The sequence below is a fragment of the Podarcis pityusensis genome (assembly GCF_964106645.2).
Source record: "Podarcis pityusensis genome assembly, chromosome: 8".
NCBI lineage: Eukaryota > Metazoa > Chordata > Lepidosauria > Squamata > Lacertidae > Podarcis > Podarcis pityusensis.
In genome coordinates, this window is record NC_138033.1 from 9,876,373 (window position 1) to 9,900,851 (window position 24,479).

The following is a 24,479-nucleotide window of genomic DNA, read 5'->3' on the forward strand; positions in this document are numbered from 1 at the left end:
CAAGCAGGGAGAATACTCATGAACTGCTTATTATGGGCTTCCCAAAGGCATCTGGTCGGCCACTGGACTGTGCGGACATTTAGTCTGATCTCGCACACTTCTCATGTCCTTAGGAGCTGCACAAGATGTCAATGTATCAGCCGTACAAAATTTGCGCAGGGGCCAAATTTAATAGGCAGGTTTGTGTAACAGAGGAAGCTGCCTTATAACAAGTCAGGTCACTGGTGCATCTAACTCAGTACTGTCAACACAGACTGGCAGCAGCTCTCCAGCCTTCCCATGGGGATTCCTTCCCAGGGATTACACCTGGGGCATTTTGCATGCTAAGTACAGTCATACCTTGGTTCTTGAACACCTTGATACTCGTATGTTTTGGCTCCTGAACGCCGCAAACCCGGAAATAAGTGTTCCGGTTTGCGAACATTTTTCAAAAGCTGAACATCCAACGCGACTTCTACTTGAGTGCAGTAAGCTCCTGAAGCTGATCGGAAGCCATGCCTTGGTTTTCGAACGGTTTCAGGAGTCGAACAGACTCCCGGAATGGTTTAAGCTTGACAACCAAGGTACCACTATATATTGTTCTGCCACTGAGCTATGGTCTTTCCTAATGAGAACATTCATTTATCTTTTGATGACATTTCATATGTCGTGCTATTGTAATAAGGAACGATAAAGAGAACTGAGGAAATGTTAAAGCTTATCTCTCTCCTAGAACGAACAGCAGGGTTTTATCTCAATTGTTTCCTCATTGTGTCCAGAAAAGGCGAATATATCGGTGATGTGCAAACCCATTTAAACTTGAAAGATAGAAAAATAAGATTCAGAAAGTAAAGAACTTCCAATTCTTCATCTGTCCGCTGTATAAAAACAATATTCACTTCGTCCAATTTAATATAACACCCCTCTTTTCTATTCTTTCTTTCTCTTTCCTTCTATTATTTTTCTCCCCCCACCTTTTTTGTGTTTTTATGGTGTATATATATAAAAGTCTTGGTTTGGTTTTAAAAAGGGAAGTTATTAAGTTTTTTATTTTTCTCTATAAAAAGGTAAAGGTACCCCTGCCCGTACGGGCCAGTCTTGACAGACTCTAGGGTTGTGCGCCCATCTCACTCAAGAGGCCGGGGGCCAGCGCTGTCCAGAGACACTTCCGGGTCACGTGGCCAGCGTGACAAAGCCGCATCTGGCGAGCCAGCGCAGCACACGGAAACGCCATTTACCTTCCTGCCAGTAAGCGGTCCCTATTTATCTACTTGCACTTTGCTTTCGAACTGCTAGGTTGGCAGGCGCTGGGACCGAGCAACGGGAGCGCACCCCGCCGCGGGGATTCGAACTGCCGACTTTTCGATCGGCAAGCCCTAGGCGCTGAGGCTTTTACCCACAGCGCCACCCGCGTCCCCCTATTTTTCTCTATAAACCTTACTAAAAAATTAAAATGCAAACCTATTTAAACTTAACGATTCTGATCAATTTGTTTTGCACGGCAAAACAATGAGTCAAGTGAAAATGAATAAATGGTGGGCCAATAGCGCCCACTCTAAGCACAATGCTGCCCCCCCCCAAAAAAAATCTTAAGTGTTCCCACAAGTCTAGGACAAGCAGACACATCCAAGACTGCGCGGAGATGCCCAGCAACACGAAGCATCAAGCCTGCATCTCCCCCTCCCCAGAGGAGTCAGATCTTCCTGAGCTGACTGGAGAGGACAGGAGCCATGGCTGCAAAGTGAACAAGCCACTTCCAGCTGGGTTCCGCAGCGCCTCGGCAAAGCAGCAGTCAGCCGCCTTGGTGCTGCTGCCCCCACCGCCCACCCAAAGCCAGCATGTGGCAGCTGCCACGGGAGCGCGGCGGAGGGTGGCGAATGAGGGCAGCAGCCTGACGGAGTCGCAAGCGTCGGGCAAGCGGACAGCAAGCGGCTCGCTTCGTGTCCCGGGGCAGGATGGAGACGAACGGCCGGTGCGAAGACAGGGCTGCAACTTGGTTGAGGATCAAGAGTTCAAGCACGCCGGGGACAGACTAAGTCCAGAGACTGAGCTAGGAAACAGGAGTCCTGCTTTAGCACAAGTCAAGATCATAGCTACTGGAAAAAAGAGAGACAAAGAGTAGATGGGTGGAACAAAACAACAACAACGGTGGGAGGCTGTCAAAACCCAAGCGCTGCCTGACTTGTTTTTAGTTCTGCTCTGCACCCAGTCTCCAAAAATCCTTTGCCAATTCACCGCTTGACAGCAGGACACAGCTCCTCCTCCCCGTCTCGACTCCATACCTCAGCATGACAAAAAGGCAAGGTAGGAAAGTATTGTCGTTTTTTCACAAAAACCCAAATTATTCAGCATTTTTCTACATGCCGTGCAGCGCAGACGTGGGGTATCACATTAAGTGGCTGTGCAAAACACTGTAAGGTCGTCAAACTCAACTCACAAGATCGTTATTGCTTTAAATAGTTTGTAATTCTTTAAAACAACAACAGCCAGGAATTCCTGTAGTGAATCACTCTTTCTGCAGAATGACCACAAAGCTTCAGTGTCCTTTAAGGCAATAGAAAAATATAAACCCATCTCTCCCAGGTGGAAACTGTTTTCAACAATTTTGTCTCCAATTGGTGTAAATCAGCAGTGGGGAATCTCTGCTCCCTGAGCCATTTCTGGCCTGTCACAGAGTCCAATTTGGCCTGTAAGACCATTTTCCCCAAACTATGTCCACTTGCCCATCAGCTGACATCACTGGTGGAAGGAGAAGGTTTAATCCTGTATTGGTTGCAAACCCTGTTCCCAGTAGGAGGGGCAGGGATTAAAGCCCTTTGCAAAAGTGCTATTTGAAGCAGCTGACACTTCTCCTTTAAGTGCGCAGTGGCAGCAGCCGACATGCCAACTCACTTAAAGGAGAAAAGCAAGCTGCTTCAAATTGCACTTTTGCAAAGCGCTTTGAGGCAGCCCCTGCACTCCCATTTCAGCCTCCAGAGGGCACTCTTAAAACCTGCACTGCCCTTTTAAATCCCCAAGAATGAGGACTTGAAACAGAGGAGAGGGGGGTGAGACTTGGAAAACTACACAAGGGATTTTGACAGATGGGCTCCCCTATCCATTTTCATTTGGGAATAAAAGAGAACAAGTTTGATGAATCTACCAGCTCACCATCCCACTTAGATTAGAACACAACACTTTTACCAACGCTAGCCATTTCCCCAGCTTTAAGGAAAGCGGATGCGGTACGTAAATGTCGAAAATGGAGCCAGCTCTTCTCTATCACTGCCATACATTTCTTTGCCCAGAAGCTGGGGAAGGAAAAAGAAGCAGGGTGTGAAGCTACAATTCAAATGAATCACAATTCTGAGTTATCTAAGAACAGCGTCCTAATCGCAGAAGACGTCCCGGGGGTGGAAGACAGCAGCCTGACAACGCTGATCTACTCTGGCGTGCTAGCTGAAGCACCAAAGACTTGCACCGAAAGGTGAAAAAGAAAAGGCAGAGGGAAATTCCAAGAGTTGTTGTAGGGCAGGCATGTCCAAAATCCGTTTCGGGGGCCTAATCCGGCCCGCCGGTCGGTTTAATCCAGCCCCTGTGGCAGTTTATTTCCTGAGGTAAAATCCTAAAAAAAGCTCAACTATTTCGGTCGGCCCTTTGGAAGGCCATCACATATGTTCACTTCATCAAATCTGGCCCTCTTTGAAAAGTTTGGACACTCCTGTTGTAGAGCATATACAGAGCCAGAAAAGGTCTTTATGTTAATTTCAGCCTGATCTCCCTCAAGGACTTCATGCCTGAGAAGGTCCACTACCCCTGATGACAGTAAGTGTCCAAGCCAAATGTTCTCACCCAGCAAGCTACTGCATCTGAAAGAGTCGTCTTCTGCAGAAGGGAACTGCTAACACATGCATGAAGGGCAAATATGCCAGCCCCTTCAGCTTCAACACATGCCTGCCAAGACAGAGGCAGCTGTCACTTCTGCCAGAAAGGAGAAAAGGACCCCCCCCCCCAACTTGGCAGGTGCTGCCAAGACAAGATTCCTGCTGCTCTGAACATAAGCAGCGGTGTTGGCCCTCTCACTGCGAAGGAACAGCGTGGGGCTTTGGGTTTCGTTGCACTAAACTCTGAAGGCAAGGCTTAACCCAAGGCTTGCTAAGTACCAAAAGCCTTCACAGGTGCCAAGATGTCAATGGGAACCAGCTTGGTGACCGCTAAACTTCAGTAAATGAAAGTACATTACCTCACATTCATCCTGTTACCTGTGTATTTCCTACCTCTCTACACCAACCTCCCAACCTGTCATCCTCCAGATGTTGCTGGACTGCAATTCCCAACAGCCCCAGCCAGCACAGCCAATGGTCAGGGATGATGGGAGACGGAGTCCAACAACAACAAAATTTGAAGGGAATGATATTGTCTACCCCAACTTTATACTGTAAGGTCCTCAGGGCACAGGCCTAATTCCACCTCCCCCTCCCCTTCCTTTTCAGATTGCTCCCCATCTCATTCCTGCTCCAGCTCCATCTTCCCTCTCTCTTCCAGCTTTTGTCTGTGGATTAAGAAATATTTCTTCAGCCACAAATCCCCTTCGCGGGGGAAGGCCTTGCAGACCACAGGTTTAATCAATTTGCATCCACACAAGAGCTGCAGATTTATCACCCCAAAGGTCAGCGCGAGTAGGAGCGCAACCACGGTCCTCAAAGCTCGGACCCCTGAACTTTGCAAGGTCATTCTGCCGGGGAAACAGCTCACCCGGCCTTTTGCTTACGGGAGAGAAACTGGGCTAGATGCTGCTGAGAAGAAGAACACGGGCGTCAAGAGACGATCAATACGGCTTAGCCACAGACCAAGCGTCCCTTGAGGGGATGGATTTTTACATATCTTAATATACATGCAAATTATCTGGGAGAATTAACTAGGTCACCCTACCACCACTACCATTGCAGGCTGAAATAAAGAAAGACTTTGCGTGCACGTGTGTACAAACAACAGGAGACATATACAGGAGAAATCTGGAGCTGGGGGCAGGGAGGGAGGGAGGGAGGGAGCCAAGGGCAGAGCCTAAAGTGCTGTTTGATGTTCAGCTGCATGCAAACAAAGCGGTTAAATGGAGCAAGCTGCAGGGAGGGTATTTTAGAGGGCGGGAGCACGGAACAACCTCCCAGCTATCAAGCCCCACGTCCAGGGAAAAAATGGTAAACAACCCAAGCAAGGAGCAGCCAAGGCAGATCTTAAATGACAACCCAAAGAACTAGGCAGGTGAGAGAAAGAGGCTGAGGGGGCAGGTGTCCTTCAGGGTCTGGGAAGGAACGTGCAGAGAGCTCTCAAGCTTGTGCCTCTCTGTCTCCCCGCCTCCCTCAGCACCTCCAGTCCTCCTACCCATCCACCCAGACCCCCTGGAAAAGAGCAGAGGAAACCGATCAGATCAGAGGAAGAAAAGAGGCTTCGCAAGGTCACGCCTCCAGAACGCTCGAGTCAATCTTTCTGCAAATCGCACGGAGCACGAACAAGCTGCCGTTTCTGGAAAACCTGAGGCCGTTTTGCTTTATTAAATGCCTTTTTCAGATTTAAAAGATGATAAGCTGGTGTACTGTTGCAAAGAGAACAGAGGCATCCGTTCGGCCAATGAGGGTGGGACCTGTAGCCCAACAACACCTGAAGGGTCACAGGTCCGCCACCCCAAACCTTTAGCTATGTGCCCCATCTTTACGGAGTTACAAATACAGAGAGAATAAGAATAAGTTTCCTTGTTTGCTTTGCAACTTCAGCCGCAGTCCGCATACTTTAAGGAGTGAGGCTCTTGTGTGGGGCAACATTCTGAGAACACAATCCAAAACACCTTCTTTAGGCTTTTGAAAACGTATAGCAATACTCCTGAACCACCGCTAACACCTCGTTCAGATCACAAACAGAGTATACAGTGGTACCTCGGGTTACATACGCATCAGGTTACATACTCTGCAGGTTACAGACTCCGCTAACCCAGAAATAGTACCTCGGGTTAAGAACTTTGCTTCAGGATGAGAACAGAAATCGTGCTTCGGCAGCGTGGCGGCAGCAGGAAGCCCCATTAGCTAAAGTGGTGCTTCAGGTTAAGAACAGTTTCAGGTTAAGAACGGACCTCTGGAACGAATTAAGTACTTAACCCAAGGTACCACTGTACTTAGCACATGAAAGGGAAGAAAATAAAGTAGGGTCACGGTGGCAGGGCCTCCCATACTTCCCTATGTTCAGCCAAAGGGCTGTGCAGTGGTTCATCATTTCTGCTTTTGCAAGCCTCCAAGTGGATTCCCATTCATGAACTTGAATATTAAAACAAGCGCCGCCTCTGTTGTCTTTTGGGTGCCTCCCGAAGACTTTCCCCTTTCAACAACAAGCCTTTTAAGTTGAGGCCCTTCCCTGTCTGCATCTGCACCAGAATGGTTTTTAAGATGCTTCATTACTAGTTGTTTGCTGCCCTGGGCCCTTTCAGGAGGGAAGAATATAAATTTAATTAATAATCACCATGCCGTAATAACATGCTGGTGTTTAAAGCCCTAAATGACTCAGGCACCAAATACTTAAAAGAATGCCTCCCTCCCTAAAGACCCTCTTGGGTGCCACAATTGGTCAAGAGGTTTGGAGTGATGGTTGCCCAGGATAGGGGAATTGTTTGTGGCAGCCCAGACGTTGTGGAACTCCTTCCTCACTGAAGTGTACCTGATGCCTTCTTTACACAGCTTTGGGCTGAATGCTGACGACACACCTCTTCATCCTGACTTTTAACAACTGAGGTGTATATTTCTGGGACCCGCATCGCTTCTGTGGTTGCGAGTTGTTTTGGGCTGTTTTAACATTTTGCTTTAATTGTTGTAAGCTGCCCTGGTAACTTTAAAGGTAAAGGGACCCCTGACCATTAGGTCCAGTCTGGGGTTGTGGTGCTCATCTCGCTTTATTGGCCGAAGGAGCCGGCGAACAGCTTCCGGGTCATGTGGCCAGCAGGACTAAGCCACTTCTGGCGAAACAGAGCAGCGCACAGAAACGTCATTTACCTTCCCGCCAGAGCGGTACCTATTTATCTACTTGCACTTTGACATGCTTTCGAACTGCTAGGTTGGCAGGAGCAGGGACAGAGCAACGGGAGCTCACCCCGTCGCGGGGATTCGAACTGCCGACCTTCTGATCGGCAAGTCCTAGGCTCTGTGGTTTAACCCACAGCACCACCCGCCTCCCCTCTGGTAACTTTAGGGGTAAATAATAACCACCATCCTGATGTAAACAGGGTTCAGGTCTTATGTCAGTGCCAAATATTGAACCATGCCAATTCACAGTCGCCTCTACAACTGGCACCAGTTGTGTTGGCTCGCACCACTGTCCATTGGTTTGGCACCAATATGGAAGCCCAAGCAAGTCTCCAAGAGGAACAAGCATTAGCTCAGTGCAGGGAGTGTGTGGAATGGAAAGGAAGCTTAGCTCATCCACGTCCATTAAGATTACTCTTCTCCTAATCCCACTGGGCCCAAGGCAATGCTGAGTCCACGGGGAGATTTCGACAAGCAGAGACAGCGCTTCACAGCTCATCTTTTCAGCTCTCGCTATCGAGCAGCCAGCTCCTTCTCTGTCCTTTGTATTCTGCTCTTTCAACCACCCCATCCCTCTTCCACCGGCAAAGTCTGAAAGTTGTGGGCAAGCAGGAGCAAAGCTTAGGAGGAATGAAGCAGCAGCATTTCCACCTTTTCCAGCAAGGAACTCGGAACACAATAACCACTACTGATAATAAATAATAATAATAATAATAATAATTTATTATTTGTACCCCGCCCATCTGGCTGGGTTTCCCCAGCCACTCTGGGCGGCTTCCACAGAAACCAAAAATACACTAAAATCACACATTAAAAACTTCCCTGAACAGGGCTGCCTTAAGATGTCTTCTGAATGTCAGGTAGTTGTTTATCGCTTTGACATCTGATGGGAGGGCGTTCCACAGGGAGGGCGCCACTACCGAGAAGGCCCTCTGCCTGGTTCCCTGTAACTTGGCCTCTCGCAGTGAGGGAACCGCCAGAAGGCCCTCGGTGCTGGACCTCAGTGTCCGGGCAGAACGATGGGGGTGGAGACACTCCTTCAGGTATACTGGACCGAGGCCGTTTAGGGCTTTAAAGGTCAGCACCAACACTTTAAATTGTGCTCGGAAACGTACTGAGAATAGAATACAGGAATAGGAAGCTCAGACTGAATCTTACTTCCAAGACTGGTGATAGGATAGCAGCCTCCATGGCACCTGAAGGCAAGAGGCCAGCTTAGCAGGTACAGGGCAGGCCATGCGACACAAACCGCTCTGTCCTTACACATCTTGCTGCTCTTCTCCCCATCCCCCGCAGTGTCAAGTGGCCACTCCACTCTGCCTAATGGTAGAGCCGGCAATCCAGTTCACAGGAACTGAGCAGATGGGCCCTCGGATGACTTTCCCATTCCTTTCCATGCACCATAGCAACTTTCTCCTACACAAGCACACAGGGCTCTGTAAGCCCCTCTTCTCCAGCATAAACAGAAACAGAGGCCTCCATCCCGATCTGCATTTGCTCATGCATACAAATATGCAGCCCAGGTACATAGAGGGAGGATTCTTACAGGACCCCCATTGCTGAAGAAGGGAATCAGAAGAGCCTCTGCTGAACTAGCAGCGAGGGCCAATGCTCCTGGCTTTTCGGCCCCTGCTCAGCTCAAAACATGCTCTCCCATCTTAAAGATTAGTTGCACCTGACCTGGGCTGAAGATTACTTGCACCTGACCCACTAATGGCAGTTTTATGCTTTTTAAGGTGTTGTTTTGCTGCATAAAGCATCTGTAAAAGTGCAAGTGATATGAGGAAGTGGGATATTTGGAGCCCACCCCCCAAGCTCTCTCTGCTTTGTGGACTTTTTCAACCTTGCAAGCCAGCTTGCTGTGTAGAAGTGTGAGAGTCAAGTCCTGATTCCTAAACTAGGGCAGATGCAGATGGTGTTTTGTTTAAGGGCAGGGAAAACATGTTAACTAAACAAGAGTCTTTGGGCTACATAAAATCAACATATCAGTCGCATACAAAAAAGAAATTTATATCGAAAATAATTGTGTCATTTGTGCCCTTGCAGTATTTCAGTGGAAAATTAAAAAGGGCAGTGCCTGCATATAACCTCTCCATAAAAAATCTGAGTCAGTGGTGGACGTATCAGGATTCCACCCCTAGTTATGGTCAACAGAAAAGTCCTCCATATGCTTTTACAACTGACTGTTTTAGCAGTTCCTCTAAGTACGCAATACAGTGGACGCTTGGGTTGCGAATGTGATCCGTGTGGGAGGCACGTTCACAACCCACAGCGCCACGTCTGCGCACGTGCGGGTTGTGATTCGGTGCTTCTGCGCATGTGCAAAGCGTGATTTAGCGCTTCTGTGCATACACGACCGCCGAAACCTGGAAGTAACCTGTTCCGGTACTTCCAGGTTTTGGCGGGTCCGTAACCCGAAAAAACACAACCTGAAGCATCTGTAACCCGAGGTATGACTGTAGTGATTATGCTATAAACGTTCAGATAAAGCCATGTCCCATATTTTGTCTAACCAGCCACTCATGGCGAGTTCTGGTGTTTCCCAATGGCCGGCCAATTCCAAACAGCACCGCCGCAAGGAATGCAGAGACAAATTCCCCATAAATTAGGATGACACTGTGGTCTGGTTATCCAGAAGTCTTGAAACCACTCCTTGTCTCTACTGGAAAAGCCTGGCTTCTGTAGTCACAGCCAGAACACAGTCGCTCCAGGACTCAGCCAAAGCCTCCCCTCTTGCTTCTTGTCAGGCCTGACAACTGGAGCCGCACCTCTGTTTATATCTCAGAGCCCATCAAACAGAAATGGAAGACTGGCTCAGGAATGTTATCTGCAGTTGAGAGAAAGCCATGGCCTGAGCTGGGATTAAGCTTGGTTTGTGGAAAAAGCAAAACAGTGGCGAAGGGGAAGAGTTGAGGGGAAGCCCAGTGAAGGAGGAATAAGCACAAGTTTCATTAAGGTCTGTTGGTAATGGGGTAGACAGAGGAAAGAGATGCCTCTGGTCTTGTTTAAACTGAAGAATACACATACAGGCATGCCAAACTGGTCACTCCAGATATGTGGCGCCGGGGTGCAAAGATCCGCCCAGCGCCCCTCCCCCAGGTTGCCCAGAGTTGTTGACTTTCCTTTGGGGGGGGGGACTCTAAAGTTGTTGACTTTTTTTAGGGCGAGCCAGTGAGGCGTGCATGGCAGAGCTGGCCTGGCCAGCCAACTCAGCAGCAACAGAGGAGCCCGAGGTGCTAGCGGCAGCAGAGCAAGGCCTGGCCTGGGCAACTGGGGGTGGGGGCAAGCAGAGCCCAGCGCAACAACGGTCAAGCCCAAGGCAGCAGCTGAATGCCTCGTGTGAGCAGCGTGCGCTTGACGGGCCTCTCGGCGGCCCGACAATCCCAGGCGCGCAGGGGGGGCGGAGCCGGCTGGCTGCCTCAGCGCCTCACTTGCCCGCAGTAAAAGAGCTGTGGCGCTTCGATGGGCTCTGCTCCAATCAGAACTGGCTGTCAGCTCTTCCCAATCCCCAGACTCCAAATCTCGGCCCCGGATTCTCGGCCTGGTGCCCCTGAGACCCAGGCGCCCGGGTGCCCCACACCCCTAGCACCTATGGATAAGACGGCCCTGTGGAGCACAAATAATCTGAACCTCTGCACCAGAAAGAACTGAATACAGTGGTACCTCGGGTTACAGATGCTTCAGTTACAGACGCTTCAGGTTACAGACTCTGCTAACCCAGAAACAGTACATCGGGTTAAGAACTTTGCTTCAGGATGAGAACAGAAATCATGAGGCAGTAGCACAGCGGCAGCGGGAGGCCCTTTAGCTAAAGTGGTACCTCAGGTTAAGAACAGTTTCAGGTTAAAAATGGACCGCCAGAACAAATTAAGTTCTTAACCCGAGGTACCACTATACACAGGTCGGGGGGGGGCTCCCCCACATCTTTTGGGATGCCAGTTTACATTCAAGTCCAGGCTTGACACCACATATCCCCCCTGATCACAGCTGGAAGAAAGAGGAAAGCCAATGGCAGTCTGGTTCCTAGCAAGGCCAAAGCATGCTAAATAAGCAAAGAACAGAGCAAAGGAAAGCAAGCAAAGACGTCAAGTGTATTGGCCCAAAATCTCAAGCAATGGAGGAGGTTCAATGGATCAATGGAGGAGGTTCAAATCGAGGATCAATGGATGGGTTGGCTAAGGACCCCCTAGCAAACACATCCCAGTGAGCTCACACATTTTTCCATATGTGGGAGAAGGGCCTGTTCAGGGAATTACGAAACCTAGAACAACAGAAAACCTCTGTACACTTCCTGGCTTACAGATGGGTCAGCAAGCATAGCAACCCCCGAACCCCACTTTCCCAACTTCTTCCCAAGATTGCTAACCTGCAACAACTACCCTTGATCAGGGATGGGCCAATCAAGGATAAGCCAACCAGTGCTGCCCCTCCAGATAAATAGTGGACTACAGCTCCCATCATTCCTGACCGTTTACCATGGTGGCTGGGGCTGATGGAAGTTGGAGCCCCCAAAAAACCACCTGGAGATAATAATCCTTCCTGGAAATTGCGGGGTTCCTTCATACGCAGCAAATTTATGTGTAGCTTGGTACTTCGCCCAATTCTGTGGAGGCTACACAATCACTTAGCACAGCACAAAAAGTAAAAATAAGTGGGGGGAGAGGGAGGGAGAGAGAGAAGGAAGCAAGGTGAATCAATCAACAGCATCATATCTGTGTCAAGAATTGGCTTGGGGCTTTCTTCAGCATCCACTAATGCCTTGAATGTAAAAACACACACATTCTGGGGGTAATAGCTCTGGAATTGCCTAGCCTCCCTGGCACGGTTGTTGTGAAGTTAAAATGAAGAGGGAGGCATAAATGCCACCTTGAGCTCCTTATATGAAAGGTGGGATAGAACTGTAATAATAATGATGATGATAATAATACTTGCATCTTGTATCCTTCATCCAAAACAGGGTCCACCCCTGAAGACCTCACAGGGTGTTCAGATCCCCTGTAGGTCTACTAGAAGAAGAAAAGAGCTTGTCTCTGCCTCACAGAGAAGTATGGAAGGAGAAGGCGAACGAGAAAGCCTCCAGTTGCCATAGCAATAGGGAGCCGGACGCTGCCGGCTTGGCTCCTGGGACAAAATTGACACAACTCATTTGTCTGTCTCCCAGCCTAACAAAGAGATGGGCTGGAACAAGGCTGACTGGGTTGGATCCCAGCCTGAACTCATCAACAGGCACCTGTCCTGGAAGTCCTGACATATTGAGGCTATGTGAACAAATAGAGATGGTGCTCTCAGGCGTGTACAGAGTGAATTGGAGGTCTCCTCTGCAACAACAGCAGCTGCAACATCTGAAGAATGGACACCAACAGGTGAAGACTCTCCCCAAATCTGAATAAGGGCTGCAGTTCAGTGGCAGAGGAAGATCTGCCTTACCTAGGGCTGCCCTATTTCAAAAAGTAAAAACCAGGAGACCCTGACAGTTGCTGAGTTTTTCTAGGAAACCCCGAAAATTGTTGAGCTATTTTTTTCGTTTGACAAAGCGGAAATTCCCCCTGGACAAAAATTCTGCCTTTGAAATCCCGGAAATGCCCCCCAAAAATTCCAGACATATGGCAGCCCTAGCTATACTTGCAAAACGTCCCAGATGTGTCCTCCCCCCTGCCACACCCCCAAAGTAAGGTTCAGAAAACCAGGAAAGTCAATGCCGCCATTCCTATGCGCAGGTTAAAAATCACCGAAGCCACATCTACAGAATACAGTGTTACCTCGGGTTAAGAACGTAATTCGTTCCGGAGGTCCATTCTTAACCTGAAACTGTTCTTAATCTGAATCACCACTTTAGCTAATGGGGCCTCCTGCTGCCACTGCGCCACCGGAGCCCGATTTCTGTTCTCATCCTGAAGCAAAGTTCTTAACCCAGGGTACCATTCCTGGGTTAGCAGAGTCTGTAACCTGAAGCGTATGTAACCCAAGGCACCACTGTACATTCAATGTATTCCCCGCCAAAAAAAGGAACCTGGGAGCTGTAGTTTGTTAAGTGTGCTGTGTGAGGGGTGAACTACAGTTCCCGGGATTCTTTGTGGGGAGAGGGAAGCCATGACTGCTAAATTAGTGCTCCCAATGTGCTTTAAAGGAGGTTCCCGGCACGTTTATCCAAGGCACCTGCATATCCAAAAAACCTCTGGGTAGCAACAGGGACACAGAAGACGAAGCTCTCTCTCGTTAAATTTCGTGCACAAAGCTACACAGCACAACACGCCAGCCATGTCCTGGCATACTGAGACTCTTGTGCATAGGAGAGTTAGATACGTAAGGAAGCCTGCCAAGATATCGTAGCTCATGGGGGCAAGGGTGAGTCAACAAGCAGGAGACAGCGGATTCAAGAAACACAAGGGTGTGGGGATGTTGAGGTGTGGGCAAGGGCAGAGAGGGGCAGAATCACCCTGTGGGTGCCAACCGGGCTTCTAAAATAAAAATCCTCCCCAAAGCCACCCCCCACCAGCACTCTCCCCAGGGTGAGCAAGCCTCAACTCAGCAGGGGCAGGAGAGGGTTAACCCCGTCCTTGCTGCAGTCGCCTCCTCAGGGGCATGGCTTGCAGACGGCTTTTCTCATGCTAATGATGAGTTCTGGCTCTTGGGCAGACAAGGGAGGGAAGGAGAGGGAGAAAGAAATGGGTGGGGGATGGAAGCAAAGAGGGGAAATATTATTTTCAGACCTATCTGGGGGCGGGGGGGGGGGAGGGTTTGTGAGTGAGCTCGCAGCACTGCGGGGGGGGGGAGAGAGACAGCAAATAGAATTCTGCAAGGGGAAACTCATCAGTCATAGTTTTGAGTATTTATAGGAGGGTGCATGTATGTGATTAAAAGATGCTCTCTGCAACATGAGAGGAGGAAGGCGAATGATGCACATGGTTCAAAGTTTTAACTTAATTACAAGCAAAGCAGCGTCTCTGCCCATCTTAAGAGGCACACAAGTCTAGTAAAGAGGTGCCATTAGTTTCATCATGCAAGTCTTTCCCTCCATTGTTGCGAAGGAACAAGATGGGTTAGAATAAACTAATCAGGAACTGGTCTGCTTGGGCCTCACTAAGGCCACTCTCACACCATACTTTCCCTCCAAAGAACCCTGAGATCTATAGTTTGTCAAAGGTGCTGAGAGGTGTCAGGAGGCCCCTCCCAGAGCTACAATTCCCAGAGTTAAGAGGGACCCAATAGTTAAACCACTCTGGGAACTGTACCTCTGAGAGGGGGGGGCGGTTTCCTATCAACTCTCAGACCCTTTAACGAACTACAGCTCCCAGAATCCTCCGGGGGAAGCCACAAGTGGTATCATAGTGCTTTAAAAGAATGTGTGAATGTGGCATCATTGGAGAACCTGGGGAAGGGCTAGCACAGTGGAAGAGCATCCATCTGTCTTACATGCAAAAAGTCCCAGGTTCAACGCTCCAATACTTTGGCTACCTCATGAGAAGAGAAGACTCCTTGGAAAAGACCCTGATGTTGGGAAAGATGGAGGGCACAAGGAGAAGGGGACGACAGAGGACGAGATGGCTGGACAGTGTTCTCGAAGCTACCAGCATGAGTTTGACCAAACCGCGGGAGGCAGTGGAAGACAGAAGTGCCTGGCGCGCTCTGGTCCATGGGGTCACGAAGAGTCGGACACGATTAAACGACTAAACAACAGCAACAACAACGGTCCATTTTCACCATGTAAGCAAAGTGATGCCTTTGGCTTAAAATGTCTCTGTTAGAAGGATGGCATCTCCACTGAATACTGCAACACAGGAACGACGTTTGGTGTGCAACGTGCAGGACACTATTTCTACATTTCAAGTCCAAATGCAAGGTCACCTCACCCACACACACATGCCAGTTTTCAAGAGCAGGAAGAGGAAAAATGCAGGAACAAAGTGGAAAACACTGCACACAAAGCCTCACCGAGTAGCACTGTGCTTTGCAAGTTCGTGTGTGTGTGTGTGTGTGTACGTGCGCACTTACACCCACCCACACCCCATTTGGGAAATCTACTTCTTCGTCACAGGTGAATTTTGCACACATACTTTTACTGCTGACCTCTCCCCGCCAAATAACAGGAACTACTAGATGCTATTTAGTCTGAAATATGTCGAAATACTCTGTGACACACAACTGCACTTCCTTAACACTAACAGCAAACACAAGATATGGAGTACCGACTGGACTGTAGCCAAAATAGGAGAGTGATCGGGAGAGCTCTGAGATTTGAAGTAGCACCCACCACCGCAAAAAAAAAAAAAAAAACTTTCAGAAAAGAAAAACACAGAGGCAATAACACAGTCCACTGAAGATGGAGTATGCTCTGGCAGCTATGGCATGTTGACGATGAGTTGGGAAAATAAAACAGAAAAGGGTTGCAAGAAGCAGAATGCCCTGCTTCAGTTCCTTACGGCTCAGCACCCTAGAGGAAGGCATGACTTGAGGGCACAGAAGCAACCTGGTTTGGGAGGGTCAGGTTGCTCACTGGGACGGGGCGGCTTGAGCATATGGCACTGATTTTGGCTTTAGCAGATGCCCATTAGTTTCCGGACCCAATTCAAAGAGCTGGTTTGGACCTCTAAAGCCTTCAGTGACTCAGGACCACAATACCTCCAGGACTGCCTCTCCCCATATGAACCAACCCAGGCCCTGCGATGATCATCTGAGGCCCTTCCTCGAGTGCCTCCTCCACGAGAGGCCCAGAGGGTGGCAACATAAGAACAGGGTCTTTTCTGCAGTGGCTCCCCGTTTGTGGAATGCTCTCCCCAGAGAGGCTCGCCTGGTGCCTTCGTTATATATCCTTCCTCTTCAACCGGGCCTTTGACTGACTAATATCTTATACCATCCCACCCCCCTTTTAAATGTGTTTGTGGGTTTGTTGCTGTTGTTGTTAATCATGCACTTTGTGCTTTTATGTTGCATTTTTATGTTGTGAACTGCCCCGAGATCTGCGGCAGAAGGGCTGTTAATGCAAATATAATAAATAAATAATAACCTGTTGCAAGTCCCACCTGTCTCCTTTTGCTCTCAAACCCTTTCAGGTTGAAAGAATGGCCTTTTATCCAACAGAAGTTTATAGCCAAGTAGTAATTGAGACACTCCCCACGCCACCCCCATTTCAAAAGTCTGCACCTCTCCGGCAGCAAACTCAAGATACTGAGCGCAGACAGGACTGCAGTCAAAATGGAAGGCTGCGAATTCATGGGACATAAGGACCTTATTGTGCAGAATGAAGAGATAAGGTTCCTTCCTAGGGGGCCAGGCTTCTGTACACATTAGCAGAAGGTGCATGTCTTTTGATGCCTGGTGGCGCCTACTCCAAGCTACCGAAATATGCATGCCGCCCTAAGGGTGCTGGTGAAAACAGTTTTGAGCAGAGCCAGAAAAAGAAGCCCCAATTCCTATACCAGCAGCCTTGGATAGATGCAACAGTGTGCTGCTGCTGCTGTTTTGCAGGACTTGAGAGGTTTAAAACCCAAACTAGAACGGCTTGTGCCCTGTCTGCTCGCCCTGCATATTTTAAAAATTTAACCCAAACTGCATAAAAGGGTCCGCAGCACACTTGCAAGGACGCAGACCCTGTAAAAAGTTGCCACGAACCATTTTACTGCTGGGCCAGGGCAGTGGGGTGGGGAAGTGAGGAACAGGAAACATGCATATCTTTTTACACACCCGTTAGATGACGGGCATTTGGAATTACCCCTGTATGTGAGCTAAGCACATTTGTGACGCTTTTATGTACACACACACCAGTTTTCACACATGCACACACAAAGCCAGCTGGTAATGCTCAAGGAATAAGCATTTCCACTTGTTTGGTCTTACAGTTTTATAAGCTTGCCTCGTTGTGGAGGAGTCTCCCGGGATTAGAAGGGCTCTTGAAGGTGCTATAGAAATACCTCTACAAAAGCACTATTTTTGTACAAAAGTTACTACTACAACTTTGATTCCCCTTCGTGGAAGGAGCCCACCAGTTTAAGCCTGCCCTTCCCCCTCAGTTTACGTTTTTGTACTTGTCAATAGGATTGCTATCATTTCACTGTTACAGCTTCTATTAACTCAGACCCTCTGAGCATGCGCAGAGTGCGTTTCCCTCTCCAGTAAAAAAATCAAGCTCTTTGGGGGACAGGAACTGAGGGGAAAGTACCGAACGCTGTATTTGCAGAGTGCCCCTTTTGGAAAGCTTTGAAATAGGCCTCAGTCCTCCCTCAGAAATGTGCTCCTCCGTCAGAAGACGCTGAAGCAGATTTGGAGCGCTGGCAACCCCAGAGCAGCTGAAGTGAGCAGGAGATAAAAAGCATGTGCATATGAGGCCTTCTCTGCACTGTACATTTAGAGCACAAATACACTGCTTGAACAGTCATGGCTTCCCTCAAAGAAACCTGGGAACTGTAGTTTGCTAAGGGTAACTCCACCTGAGCTACAATTCCCAGAGTGTCTGAATGCCTCGCTCCAGGGACCTCAGGGAAACTGTAGCCCTGAGAGGGGAATAAGGTGTCCCACAACAACTCTCAGTACCCATAACGGCACCCCAGGATTGTCTGGGGGAAACCATGGCTGTTAAAAGCGGTATCATACTGCTTTAAATGTATAGTGCAGATGCCCCCAGTCCGGAGTCAAAAAAAGGCATACAAGTGTAGGAGAAAAGTCTCCAGAGCGATGGTCCCTGTTTGGTTCAGCACTGCTTGGCACTAAAACATAAAACAGAGTTATGACTAGCAGACACGTCACTTTCTAAGGCGTAGGCAAAGGCAAATGTTTCCTCAAGGGGCCGGGCAGGTGAAATGAAGGCTGTTATTTACGGGCAACTGCATCTGGATCTTTTGTCAAGTTTTGCCAACTTAAAAACAACCAGAGGGTTTTCCTCCTGTGGAAATAGGGTATTGTTTCTGGGGGGGTGGGGTGCCTTCCTCCCGGAAGGTTCCAGAAGAACCTGAGGAGACTCCTTCGCCTTTGGAAAGGGAAGGCAAATAATACCTCATGATTACCTCACAAATTACCTCATGATTACCATCCCAAGTTCAGCATCAAGGGAAGGCGTGTACAGACACACCGGATGTCCCACAACAGACACAATTGCTAAATAACAACTGTGCTCTCAAACCAAGCACATCTTGATGTGGAGAAAAAGCCTCAAGCTCCAGAAAACCTCCAAAAAATAACACATACACCCCCCCCCCCAAAAAAAACCCAGTAGCCAAGTTTGCGTTCATATGATACATGCTGGTTTGTGGGTAGATTCCACATAGTCCCAAAAGCACCTCATCCACAGATGATAGAGGGAAGTGGCATGTCTCGAACAATAAATGCTCGCCACCTCACAAAACAACGTATTTGGGAGAAATGAAAAAAGGGAAGTCTACATCACAGCCTGCAAATTTATTACTTTCCTCAGAGGTAGGAGAGCTGGTACGGTTAAGAGAAGTCAGCTTAGAAGAACAGGGAAACACAGATTCAAATCCCTACTTAAAACTGATTGAAGCCGGGTTTTAAAATTTCAAATCAGATTTCTGGAAAACAGAACGTCGGTTATGTTTCCATTAATATCTCTCTATCTGTCCCTGCGAGCGCTCCAATTGGAAAATAGCCTTTACCAAAGGCATCATGGACTTTGAAGAAGCAGAAACTCAGGGAGAAACGACCCAAAAGGAAGGCACATTTGGCAAACCCCACATCGTGATCAACTTCTGCCCAGAAACCTATGTCCCCACAGTGGAAGGACGTGTGGATGCAGAATTGGCCTCCACAGTCACTTACAGACACACCGTTAATGCCACGTTCATGGAAGACAATCTTACGAGGGATCGCCAAAGAAATAGAACAAGGGCCAACAAACTTTTTCAGCAGGGGGCCGGTCCACTGTCCCTCAGACCTTGTGGGGGGCCGGACTATTTTTTGGAAAAAATAATAATGAACGAATTCGTATGCCCCACAAATAACCCAGAGATGCATTTTAAATAAAAGGGCACATTCTACTCATGTAAAAACACGCTGATTCCTGGACTACTTGCGGGCCGGATTTAGAAGGCGACTGAGCCGGATCCAGCCCCCGGGCCTTCGTTTACCTAACCATGAAATAGAAGATCTGTCCCTGGTATAAAATAACCCTGGCTGTTAACTCATGGAACATCCATATCAACACAGGGTGCATCTTATTTACACTTTCCTGTGAGTAAGTCCCATTGAACTCAATGAGGCTTACAAGCAGAACTACATAGTCAGTCTACAAGTTGAAACCATGACTCAACAAACCGAGAGGAAAGCCTGCTTTTCTGTGGGAAACAAATCGGTGGAGAAAGCATGAAGTACTCTGAAATGATATATTGTGTTTATTTTTGTCCAAATTATGATTTCAGATTGCCAGGCAGAAATGAATGGACATTTAATTTCCATGGCCCGAAGATAAGCAGAACGATTTTCAAGGAAATGATGTAGCTTAGTATCCTTATATGCACACAGAAAACTCAAAGCAGATACTGTTAATTCACAACTGCACTTCTAAGCAATTGCATATACATGCACAGCACAAAAGACATGTGAGCTGCATGACTCCAGGATTTGGAATATGCCTCTGCATAAATAAAGAAATTTCTTATGTGCTTCATAAGCACATAGGTTTTATTTGTTATAGCAACCAATTAATATGCATGCTTGCCGAGGGTATGCCTGAATTAGAAGATGAGAAAGCTAGTTTAAATGAATGGTTTTGAACTGGGCCTTTTTCTGGGCAATTTAAGTTACCTGTTTTAAAAACCAACCCTCAAGGATGTATTTCTACCTAACAAAATGGTACAACGGAATTGTGGGCAAAGGAAAAGTTTTCCACAGAGGAACACATTCAATACCGAATACACAATGGCTAGGGCGTTAATCCTCAAAAAAACAACAACCAGAGGCTTGAAACACTGGAATGGCCAACAGCCGAACAACAGTTCATTGCCCAAAATCCTACAATAACGCACCTACTGAAAGGGTTAACATTACCCAGCTATCACCCCGGCTTTTTAACTGTTTTATATCTGGATTGTGAACCATTTCACGCTGCCTCTATGCAAACAACACTTTTCTATGGATTGTTGTCACTATTGCATTATGGTTGCGTTATTTTATCTAGTATTTTGTTCTGATCCACCCAAGGAATGTGGAAAGATGGATTGCTGTATAAATCCCCGAGAAACAGTGGCAATAGGTCAGCCATACTGGTAATAGGTCAGACCACAGAGTAACAAAGGGAAACTGAGGTCGCCCAGGAACTTAGAAAATTTGAACATAAGAGGCTACTGGATCAGGCCAATGGCCCATCTAGTCCAGCACTCTGTTCTCACACCCAGAATAGGAAACCAGCAAGCAAGACTGAAGCACATGAGCCCTATCCCCTCCTGTAAAGGTAAAGGGACCCCTGACCATTAGGTCCAGTCATGACAGACTCTGGGGTTGCGGCGCTCATCTCGCTTTATTGGCCGAGGGAGCCGGCGTACAGCTTCCGGGTCATGTGGCCAGCATGACTAAGCCGCTTCTAGCGAACCAGAGCAGCGCACGGAAACACCGTTTACCTTCCCGCCAGAGCGGTACCTATTTATCTACTTGCACTCTGATGTGCTTTCAAACTGCTAGGATGGCAGGAGCAGGGACCAAGCAACGGGAGCTCACCCCGTCGTGGGGCTTCGAACCGCCGACCTTCTGATCGGCAAGTCCTAGGCTCTGTGGTTTAACCCACAGCGCCACCCGCGTCCCCTCCAGCAACTGGTCTTCAGAAGCAATCTTGAAGGCAGAGTATAGCCATTATGGCTAGTAGCCATTGATGGGCTTCTGCTCATGAACTCATGTCCAGTCCTCTTTTGACACCATTGAAATATTTGTTTAGCTGGGCTTTTTGGGCCCATGAGGAAGTCTGGATTTTTGAGCAAGTGCTGTAGGTCATTTGTCTCCTCTCCTCCTCTGGATGCTGTTCCCCAAGAGGGCCAGAAAGAGCATGTTCACATGCACATTCTCTGCTTTTCCAAGGGATAAAGATAAAAAGCTAGATTCAGTTCAACTAATCCAACTATTCTTGAAAAGGCACATAGAGCTGAAAGAGGAAGTGGGGAAGAAATTCCCTCTTCCAGCTTCTTGCTCCAGAATGCTATGCATTTTCCAAGCCTTCCTTTTTCTTCAAGGTAGAAAAGGGTAACCCAGATTGGCACCTCATCACAAGGCGGCAGAGCGAGGGGCGGTTCAGAGGCTTTGTGGGTGCCAGGAAAAGGTCTCAAGGGTACCACTGCACCCACAGGAACCGTGATGGCAATAGCCACCTCCTGCCCTAAATATCTGACAGCAGTTCCTAACAAACAAATGCAGAAGTGCCCCATCCTCTTTTTCTCACGTTTTTTTCAGACTGTGGTCGTTCCATCAAACTTCCTCCTCAATGAGAAGATGCGTCACGGCAGACAAAATTCCCTTGGCCGTGATTTGTGCCCATCTTCCTCATCCAGCCACAGAAATGCAACAGATTGTGTCCTGGGGTAATAAAAGAGGGCTTGTATTCTGCCCTTGCAAACCAATTGTGCACCTGAGGACACGCCTCAGAATCCTCTGCCACAATCAAGGACTCGGCAGTCGACAAGGTTCCCCAAACGAAACGGGGTTTAAAAACCCAATGGAACATCAGAAGGTGCCTTATGCCAGCTCAGGCTGTCCACTGTCTCCTCAAGATTGGCAGAAGCTCCTCAGAGAAGGGCCTTCCTCCATCACTGGCCATTGAACCCAATGCCTGCTGCATCCAAGGCACCACCTGAGGCACCGTCTTCTCCATCAAAGGACTCCGGTCACAGCAGCTAGGAACAGGGGGACGAGGCAGTAAAGCTTCTGAATGCCAGCTGCCGGAAGCCATAAAAGAGAACAGTGCTCTTGTGCTCAGGTCCTGCTTAAGGGTTTGCCACCAGCATCTGCTGGGCCACTGGGATCACAGGATGCTGGAAAAGATGGCCCTGTGGCCTGATCCATCGGGGCTCATCTTACTCCTTATGACCTCTTTCGGAAGCGACACGTCTCTAATCACCAAGCGCCAAGGACAAACAGCACGCGATGGAACCCACCATCTTGTCCTGTCGCTGGCAAGCCCCTTGGCCGAATCCCTGCTAGATGTGGAGGTCTGAGTTAGGAAGATGGTACCTTTCTGTGTGATCTATCATCTAGACATTGCAGTTCTTAATTGTCTTTGCAAACGGGAGTCCACAGAGCTGCTTCCAAGAAGCAGCCTATGAAGGTGAGAAGGGAACTTCCCCCTAGCAACTACCTGCACAGATGCTCAGCTCAGCTACACCAAGCTGCGCAAGGCAGCCTTTCATCACGACCAGAGAACAGCAGGGAGCGCACAGCAAATCCTTCCAGGCATCACTGCTGGATACAAAATAATAAGCAACAGAGCTATGCTGGTGTGTGTGTGTGTGTGTGTGTGTGTGTGTATTTGACAAATAGCACACTAGCCACAAGCAGATCCTACCAGAAACACATTACAGTCCAGGGTTGGGTGGAGATCTGGGCAACTGATCATTTCAGGGGTGAGATCTACAGGTTGCAGTGATGATCATGCAACCAGTTACATTATGCGTGCAAGGAGCTCATTCAGATCTGCCCATCCGAAACTCAGGAAAGGTTCCCGCTATTCCCACCCCAAGCATGAAAAGAAAACAAGCTAACAGAGCTAAATCAACCAAGATCACAACGAATACTAAGCGCCATGGATTCCTTGGGAGACTAAACATTCCGGGGCGCTGCAGCTGTGGAATAGCTGGAGGAGAGCTTGGGAGAGAGACTGGGGGCGCAGAACGAAGGCTGGTCCTCGCATTCCCCACCGCCCCTGAAATTCTCCGGATTCCTGCGGGGAGGGGGCGAGGGAGGATCCCAGAGGAAGGGGGAGTGGTGGGGCTGGCGGATCCTCAAGGCAGCGAGCCCTCCACCTTGCGGCCCCGCCCCGCCGGCTCCGGCCAGGTGAGGAAGTGTTCCGGGGCGTCTCCTCCCGCTCCGCCTTTCCCAGGGCGCCCAGCCAGAGAAACAGGTTCCCTGGGCCTCGCCATCTTGGGAGGGAGGGGGCGGAGAAAGAAACTTTATCCGGCAACTGGGCTGCTGCGGAGGAAAGCGGTTTGGGAGAGCCATGGGGCGGAGACGGGAGGGAGAAATCGAATTCGGAGCGAGGAGGGTCGCCAGCAGCCAGAATCGGGAGAAAGCAAAGGGTGCGACGGCGGCGGCGCCGGGAAGGAACCGGCGAAAGGGGAGTTCGCTCCGCGCTGGAGGAGGCGCAGAGCTGCGCTTCTGGGGAGGAGGAATCCCCAAGGAGCACCAGATCCTGGCACTCCGGATCCAGGGAAGCCGAAGGAGAGTCCAGCCGGGAGGAGAGCGAGGGAAGCGGGTGGGCACTGGGCGGCTGGAGACGGCGCCGGGCTTACCGGAGAGCAGGCAGAAGAGGAGGCTCGCGAAGGCGCACGAACTCCGAGGCGCGCCCATGGAGCGGTGGAGGGTCCGGGCAGCAGATCAAGCGCCGGCTGGGACTCCGCTCTGGCTCCTCGAGGCGTCCGTCCGTCCGTTCGGCGCTGGATCGGCTTCAGCCGTAGAATCAGTCCCGTCTCTTTCGGGGGAAGAAGCAGCTCCTCGCGCTCCGTGGCGACAACTGCTGCGTCTCCGCAGCTTGCGCGTTGCTACTGCTGCAATCGCCCGGTGCGCCTTTGGCGCCGCCCCTCGAAGGGAGGAGGGAAGGGGTGGCCACGCCCAGTCGTGGCTTCGCCCCCGGTTTACCGAACCCCCGCTTTCCCCCGTCCCACCGCAACCCGGTGCAAGCGCACCTGTCTGGCTGGCACTACCGAGGTTTCCCTCGTTTAGAGCTCACCTTATGCGGGGAACCTCACAGGGATGAATGGGTCGCGCCCTTTAAGGAAAGGTGTGTGCAGGATCTTGACCTCTCTGTGCCTTAGAAGTATTTATCGTTAGGGTTTTTTGTATCTTTATTATAGATCTCATTGTGATTGATGTGGAAATTGTTCAGTTTGGTTGAGTATTTGTTTAATTTCTCATGTATTGTTCATGGCTACTTTTGTTAAGTTGTAGTTCTGAATTTTTTTCATACTGTAAGCTGCCTTGAGCATGGTTTGAACTGTGGAAAGGCGGCATACAAATAAAATTATGTATGTATGTGTGGAATCATATTTGGGCAAGAGGAGGGAAGATCATCCCATCGATTTCACGTTTTTGGGAGATTCGGGCACGCAGCTTGCTTCCTCTTCGGGAGGGTTTAGGATAGGGGGCAGCAAACTTTTTCAGCAGGGGGCTGGTCCACTGTCCCTCAGACCTTGGGGGGGGGCGGACTATATTTTGGAAAAAATAATAATGAACAAATTCATATGCCCCACAAATAACCCAGAGATGCATTTTAAATAAAAGGACACATTCTACTCATTTAGAAACACGCTGATTCCT

The 24,479-nt window shown here is 49.1% G+C and overlaps 1 protein-coding gene across 3 annotated transcripts in view; it reads right to left on the reverse strand.

Annotated features, from left to right (window-relative positions):
- The window catches only part of NECTIN2 (nectin cell adhesion molecule 2), a 91,794-nt gene extending 67,540 nt beyond the window's left edge, over positions 1–24,254 (reverse strand). Inside the window, exon 1 of one of the 3 annotated variants that reach the window (XM_081018980.1) lies at positions 23,456–24,254. In XM_081018980.1, coding sequence (XP_080875106.1) covers positions 23,456–23,513 — 58 coding nt within the window. In that variant the 5' untranslated portion in view covers positions 23,514–24,254. The remainder of the gene's footprint in view (positions 1–23,455) is intronic. The other 2 variants (XM_081018982.1, XM_081018981.1) reach the window with 2 other exon arrangements.
- Between the last annotated feature and the right edge of the window lie 225 nt (positions 24,255–24,479).